We start from the raw sequence: 6,072 nt of genomic DNA, 5'->3' as shown, positions 1-6,072 counted from the left end.
AAAAAGCAGCCCTGTGAGCCCTGGTGATTCTAAATACATTAAAGTGTATAAACCACTAAACCACTGTGTTAAGAAGGGAATAATTTTAGTTTCTGGGCTCCTCTACTTCATTAAAGGTAAGGTTAAAAGTGTTAATTCTTCCCCCAACCATAGTCCATTCCAGGTGGGGGAAGGGAGTTCTGAATTCCTTATATAATCCCTGTCACTTGTCCTCTAGATACAGAAGATCATTGAGACACTGACACAGCAGCTTCAGGCAAAGGGAAAAGAACTAAATGAATTCCGGGAAAAGCACAACATTCGTCTCATGGGAGAAGATGAGAAGCCAGCAGCCAAGGAAAACTCAGAAGGGGCTGGGGCTAAGGCCAGCTCAGCTGGAGTGTTGGTCTCCTAGGGACCAAGGCCTTTGCATTTTTTTCTACCCTGACTCCCACTTCTAATTTCTCTTTATTGTTATTATTATTATTTTCTCTGCTATTGTAATATTTTTTGTTAATTAAATGTTTTGGTCAGATTGCTTAGCTGTAGCCTGAAGTTTTCTCCCACTTAGGGGTAGAAATCATTATGAGCCACAGGATGGCATGTAATAAGTCATTTTCGCTTCCATTAGGTTAATGACTCATAATATTAGAGTAGGACCCATTTTTATCCTTTCCTTGCAAATAAAGATGTGTCCACTTATTCACTGCCCTTCCCCCCCCAAATTTCAGAGACAAATGTTGACTGTCAGATTGAAATTTAATAAGCTTTGAAGTGAAGCAGATAGCTGTTGATAATGCTTTATAGGTTTGCAACAAAACAAAACGAGGCTTAGTAGTATGTCTTGGCACTATTCAGATAAAGAGGTCCAGGATGCAAACCTGTGGACTGGCCGTCCTGCCATCCTCACCAAAACCCCCAACCAGGTAAAGCTGATCATTCCAAAGGCAGGTGCGATGGCCCACGCGTTTCAGCCGGCGGTCTGCACAGGGGAAGTGGAACCACAGAGGAGGAGACTTGCCTGTTGGATAGGGGCAGACGGTTATTGAGGCAGTAGCACTCTCATTTGTAGAACTCAACACGACCAAGGGCTTGCCCATTGTTATTCTGCTCAGTTGATTTGTAGGCCTCTTTGAATGCTTAATATTCTGTGTACTCCTTTAACTCCTGTCAACTAATTTTTCCTCCTCCCTACCCCATCACTCCATCCTCTTTCTGCAGTCTTTAGGTTCCCCTATCTTCCCACCTTTCCCCCTTCAACCGTTAGTCTGGCTCTCACGGGTATCATAGATGTAGAGATCATTGCAGACGGTGTCTCTAGCTCTGGTCAGAGTTTCTCCACCAAACAGCACAGCAAAGGGCCCGACCACAGAACATGAGTGATGCCGTAGTCCTTGGGGCCCCTTCTGGGACCCCTGCCCACTGCTCACCAGCCTTGCAAGCTGTTCCATCAAATGAGGGGCAACAGGTGGTTCCTCCTTGGGGAGAAAGAAAGGACTGTCCAAAGAAACCCGGCCACCACGATTTTAGCCTCTTCCCATCCTAAACAAGATGTGTGAGGAGCTAATACCTTGATTTTCCCATGACTCCAATGCCCAGCTACTTCTGGTTCAGCTAAGTTGCAGCCTCCAAAGAGCAACAGCTGATGACCTGGATGGGGCCCAGGAATTTGGAGCAGGGCCGCAGAGTGACCTGAGCGTGAGGCTGTGTGGCAGCCTTCTTCCTTGTAGCTGTGGACATGCCAGAAAATCAGGCCTGAGTGGGTTTTCTGGAAAATATAAGTGCCACCGCTCTTGCCAAGGAGAGGAGGCACAGGGCAGTGCGGTAGGTGGGGTGACAGGGAGGGTAATATTGTAGAGAGCTCAGTTAGCTTAAACATGGTGGGTTTCCCCGGAAGGAGGGTGCTAGGGTGAGGACGTGGATAAACTGCCTGAGAAATCTTTCAGGCTTTTGTTTTTTCCAGAGTGTAGATGAAAGAAGAGTGAAAAGTTTTGGGCAGGGGGTGCCATACCAATAGGTGCGGGCGTTGGGGTCCAGCCTTAACGTATAGATGCTTCCATAGCGTCGCTGAGTGCGGATACCGCCCTCCCGGCCAGCCACCCGCAGCTCTCGGTCGGAGAGGCGAGTGCAGGTGTGACTACTGAGGCCGGCGGGGGGGCAGTCGCCAGGGGTCGCTGTCCACGCCTCCCACACACCGCGCTCTGTGTCCAGCGCGGTTACTGTTGCCAGGCGGCGCGACCCGTCCCAGCCGCCCACCACGCAGAGCCAACGCCCGCCCACGGGTGCCGCGTCGTGGTGACTGCGCGGGGGGGTTCCCTGGGCTCCCAATCGTACGGCCTGGCCCCTAGCCGGGTCGAAGACCACCGTGTCGCTGCTGGGCTCTCTCGCTCCTCCTGCTAGGAGACCACCTACGAGATAGAACTGTCCCCGCAGTTCGGTGCATGAATGGAAGGCCCGAGCCAAAAGCGCGTCCCGAGCCACCGGTCTCCAGGCCCAGCCCGAGGCCCGACCCGGGGGCACCGCCCCCGCCATGCGGCCCGGGGAGAGGGAGGGCGGTGGGGTCTGCGGCGGGGAACGCGCCCCTACATGGCGGGCCAAGCACCTCGTCTTCCGCGGTCTTCCCCGGGAACCTCCCCCTACTGGACGCCAGCCGGGGTTCCCACCTCAAGCCCCCGCCTTCTCTTCGCCGTCACTCAGCAACCACTGCAGCGGCTGCAGCGCGACCGCTGCAAACCTAAGGTCGCAAAGCAACGGTTACCGTGGAGACAGGACACCTGGGTGGCTACCCGGACCCGTACCGGTGGTACCACCAAGGCTACGGGAGCTGTATCAGGTCAAGAAGAATCCTGCAAGATTGTTAACCTCAGAAAGGCGGAGTGCAGTCGGGTCCTTAGAAGAAAGCTCTGTGATTTCAGCTGTGAACTGATTTGCAGTTATGACATCTGAGGTGCAGGTGCTGCTCCACTAGGGCTGGGAGGGATCATTTGGCTTCAGGGTTTCTTTTTTTTTTTTTTTTTTTGAGACGGAGTTTCACTCTTGTTACCCAGGCTGGAGTGCAATGGCGCGATCTCGGCTCACCGCAACCTCCGCCTCCTGGGTTCAGGCAATTCTCCTGCCTCAGCCTCCTGAGTCGCTGGGATTACAGGCACGCGCCACCATGCCCAGCTAATTTTTTGTAGTTTTAGTAGAGACGGGGTTTCACCATGTTGACCAGGATGGTCTCGATCTCTTGACCTCGTGATCCACCCGCCTCGGCCTCCCAAAGTGCTGGGATTACAGGCTTGAGCCACCGCGCACGGCTGGCTTCAGGGTTTCTAACTCGGGCTGGGCTAGAAAGGGGAAGCAAAAGTCAGAGGGTGGGGGAGTGAAAGTTGACTGAGCACTGGCCCGAGAGATAGGAGACCTGGGTTCTAGTGCCAGCTGTGCCCCTGACCTTCAAAGGCATGATTTCTCTTTAGGCCTTCTCAGCTGGTTTATTCCTAAAGGCTTGAAGGTCCCGATTGATTGAGTGGGAGAGTCCTTCTTCTGGCCGCTAGAGGGTAGCAGAACCCAGTCTCTCAGGACCCCCCCCCCCCCCCCCTCCCCCCCCCACCCCCCCCCCTCTCCCCCCCCCCCCCCCGCAGACTTAGAACGGTGAAGTGGGGGAAGAGTGAGAAAATGAGAAAAAAAGACTCCTGCCCTTCCCTGATATCTTTCTTTTATTTAAGCCAGGTTCCCGATATTAACTCTGGCTCCCAGGACCCAGTGATGACTGAAGAGGCCCAGATGGAAGCTCATTGGTTTCAGTTGAAGGAGGAAATACAGACAGATTTTTTCCCTCCCAACATAGCTGGGGTGGGGCAAAAACAGGATCTGTGTCCTCTGGGACTGGGCTGTAAGTGTAAGTAATAACTGCCTCTTGTGGCCTTTGGTTTCTACACATCACCTTGCTCCCCATCATACCTGAGAAACTGAGACCACAGAGAGTGGCCGGGCAGGAGGATCACTTGAGGCCAGGAGTTCAAGACCAACCTGGGTAACATAGCGAGACCCTGTCTCTACAAAAAGAAAAAAAGAGAGAGAGAGAGTGGCCAGGGGTGCAGTGAGGATGGGCATGTGATGCAGGGTCCAATAGCACAGCAATGCTTTCCCCTCCTCTTCCCAACTGTTGGTCCTCAGAGAACACAGCATGGGGACAGCATGGGCAGGAAAGGCACAGTTATAGAGACTGGAAGGTTACCAGGACCTGCTCCCTACCTGTACCTTAAAGCCAAGATTCAACAATAGCTTTGAAAGTCTGCCCTCCCAACTATAGCTTTCCCTGAGTATGACTGGCAGTGTTCTCAGTTTTCCAAAATCACAGTAAGAATCTCTAAAAAATCACTAACTTTTACTGTCCTTGGCTGAAATCTGAAAGTCAGTCTTCTCCCTCAGGCTTCTCACTGGCCAACCTCCCAACAGCTGGATTCGGATCTGTCACACTCCTAGGATTAGGCAAGGGCCTGCCTCAGAGGTGGGACAATTTTCCTTAAATCTTATTGGCCTGTATGTCCATTTTAGGCTCTTGCTTTTGCCTAAGTCTTTGGCTGTTCTGTCAGACTTATTTTCTGCCTCTCCTGGATAGAAATGGAAACTCCCCACCCCAAGGGCCTTTCCAACTCCTCTCTCCCAGCTGCCTCTCTCACTCTGAGTCCTTAGCAGTAGGCATCTTAGTTAGACATGGAGCTGAACCTCACATACTCCCTGGCCGTACCCTCTCTAATTCTGTTCCTAGATGCTTCCAGGTCCTCTAATAGCTGGAAGCATCTATCCATTGCTTTGCCAACCCAAGACCCTGGGAGAGGATCTACCTAGGACTCCTACCTTGTTAGGTTAGTTTGAACCAAATCTATATTTTGGAGGAGGGAGAACAGAAGCCAGAAAGAGAGACACAGAGAGAAAGAAAGCAAACCAGCCAACTTGGACTTGTATGATACATGCCTCACACCGCGGGAGAGCATCTGCAGTGCACTATAAGGACCTTGTCAATGATACACAAACTGAAAGGGCGTTAAGAGGAGTGAAAGGAGCCAGTGCGGTGGCTCGTGCCTGTAATCCCAGCACTTTGGGAGGCTGAGGTGGGAGGCTGATGGGGTAGAGATGAAACCCCATCTCTACTTAAAACTACAAAAATTAGCCGGGCGTGGTGGCACGAACCTGTAATCCCAGCTACTTGGGAGGCTGAGGCAGGAGAAATGCTTGAACTCGGGAGGCGGAGGTTGCAGTGAGCCGAGAGCGTGCCATTGCACTCCAGCCTGGGTGACTAGGTGACAGAGTGAGACTCTCAAAAAAAAAAAAAAAAAAAAAGGTAAGTGAAAGGGAGAGGTGAGAGAAAATTCTGAGACACAGGGAGAAGGGCAGCCAGGGCTCTGGACTTGCCTTCACCTGCTAATAATATACAGGGACAACCTCTGTCCAGGCATGGGAGCAGGGACTGAATATCCTGAAGGTCTTCCAATCCTGATGTGACCTCTGACTTTGGCTTTGTCTCAGTCAGCCAAGGGTCTACGTTATCTCTAGCAAGCAAGCACCCAGCTTCCTACCTCACCTTAAATGTCTGTCCTAGCCCCAGATCTATGCCTCCTTGCCTCAAACCTTCACAAAGCTCTTACTCTGTCTTCTCTCTTCCTTAGCCCAATTTTCTGACCCTGGAACCATCTCTGGTTCTTAGCATTGTTCAGTACATACAGAAAACCAGCAACTGGGCTGGGTGTGTTGGCTCACTCCTGTAATTCCAACATTTTTGGGAGGCCAAGGTGGGTGGGTCACTTGAGGCCAGGAGTTCGAGACCAGCCTGGCCAACATGGCGAAACCCCATCTCTACTGAAAAAATAAAAAAATTAGCTGGGTGTAGTGGTGCATGCCTGTAGTCCCAGCTACTCTGTAGGCTGAGGCACGAGAATCATTTGAACCTGGGAGGCCGAGGTTGCAGTGAGCCCACACTGTGCCACTGCACTCCAGCCTGGGTGACAGAGTGAGACTCTGTCTCAAAGAAAATGAATGGGCCGGGCACGGTGGCTGAAGCCTGTAATCCCAGCACTTTGGGAGGCCGAGGCGGGTGGATCACGAGGTCAA

The 6,072-nt window shown here is 52.1% G+C and overlaps 3 protein-coding genes across 10 annotated transcripts in view; 2 read left to right on the top strand and 1 right to left on the bottom strand.

Annotated features, from left to right (window-relative positions):
* The window catches only part of PFDN2 (prefoldin subunit 2), a 17,913-nt gene extending 17,386 nt beyond the window's left edge, over positions 1-527 (top strand). Inside the window, exon 5 of one of the 2 annotated variants that reach the window (XM_032260939.1) lies at positions 218-527. In XM_032260939.1, coding sequence (XP_032116830.1) covers positions 218-394 — 177 coding nt within the window. In that variant the 3' untranslated portion in view covers positions 395-527. The remainder of the gene's footprint in view (positions 1-217) is intronic. The other variant, XM_032260940.1, reaches the window with a different exon arrangement.
* Positions 528-719: 192 nt separating this feature from the next.
* On the bottom strand, positions 720-2,681 carry KLHDC9 (kelch domain containing 9). Of its 2 annotated transcripts, XM_032260919.1 has the most exons (4): positions 1,991-2,681; positions 1,550-1,709; positions 1,259-1,457; positions 720-1,000 (listed from the first exon to the last, which is right to left on the bottom strand). In XM_032260919.1, the coding sequence occupies exons 1-4, from the start codon at positions 2,509-2,511 to the stop codon at positions 834-836; spliced, it is 1,047 nt and encodes a 348-aa protein (XP_032116810.1). In that variant the 5' UTR covers positions 2,512-2,681; the 3' UTR covers positions 720-833. The 2 variants fall into 2 exon arrangements, with proteins under 2 accessions (XP_032116810.1, XP_032116811.1); XM_032260920.1 differs by lacking the exon at positions 720-1,000 and having other exon boundaries at positions 1,297-1,476; positions 1,991-2,652.
* NECTIN4 (nectin cell adhesion molecule 4) overlaps positions 2,491-6,072 on the top strand; it is a 28,391-nt gene continuing 24,809 nt past the window's right edge. For 5 of the 6 annotated variants that reach the window (XM_032260893.1, XM_032260890.1, XM_032260891.1 and 2 more), the window contains exons 1-2: positions 2,491-2,812; positions 3,691-3,859. In XM_032260893.1, coding sequence (XP_032116784.1) covers positions 2,510-2,812; positions 3,691-3,859 — 472 coding nt within the window. In that variant the 5' untranslated portion in view covers positions 2,491-2,509. Of the gene's footprint in view, positions 2,933-3,690; positions 3,860-6,072 lie in introns of all 6 variants that reach the window. The other variant, XM_032260895.1, reaches the window with a different exon arrangement.

This window comes from Sapajus apella, unplaced genomic scaffold (assembly GCF_009761245.1).
Source record: "Sapajus apella isolate SASKATOON/1434 unplaced genomic scaffold, GSC_monkey_1.0 scaffold119, whole genome shotgun sequence".
NCBI classification, from domain to species: Eukaryota; Metazoa; Chordata; class Mammalia; order Primates; family Cebidae; genus Sapajus; species Sapajus apella.
Note: the sequence above shows the minus strand (reverse complement) of the source record. Positions and strands in the feature narration are given on the sequence as shown.

Excerpts from the sequence above, each read along its gene's own strand:
- KLHDC9 (XM_032260919.1), bottom strand. The coding sequence starts at position 2,511 with ATGGCGGGGGCGGTGCCCCCGGGTCGGGCCTCGGGCTGGGCCTGGAGA. Across the intron at positions 1,710-1,990 it reads CCCAACGCCCGCACCTATTG|CTACAAGGAAGAAGGCTGCC; the intron begins GTATGGCACCCC and ends GCATGTCCACAG. Across the intron at positions 1,001-1,258 it reads TCTCTACATCTATGATACCC|GCAAGTCTCCTCCTCTGTGG; the intron begins GTGAGAGCCAGA and ends CCTATCCAACAG.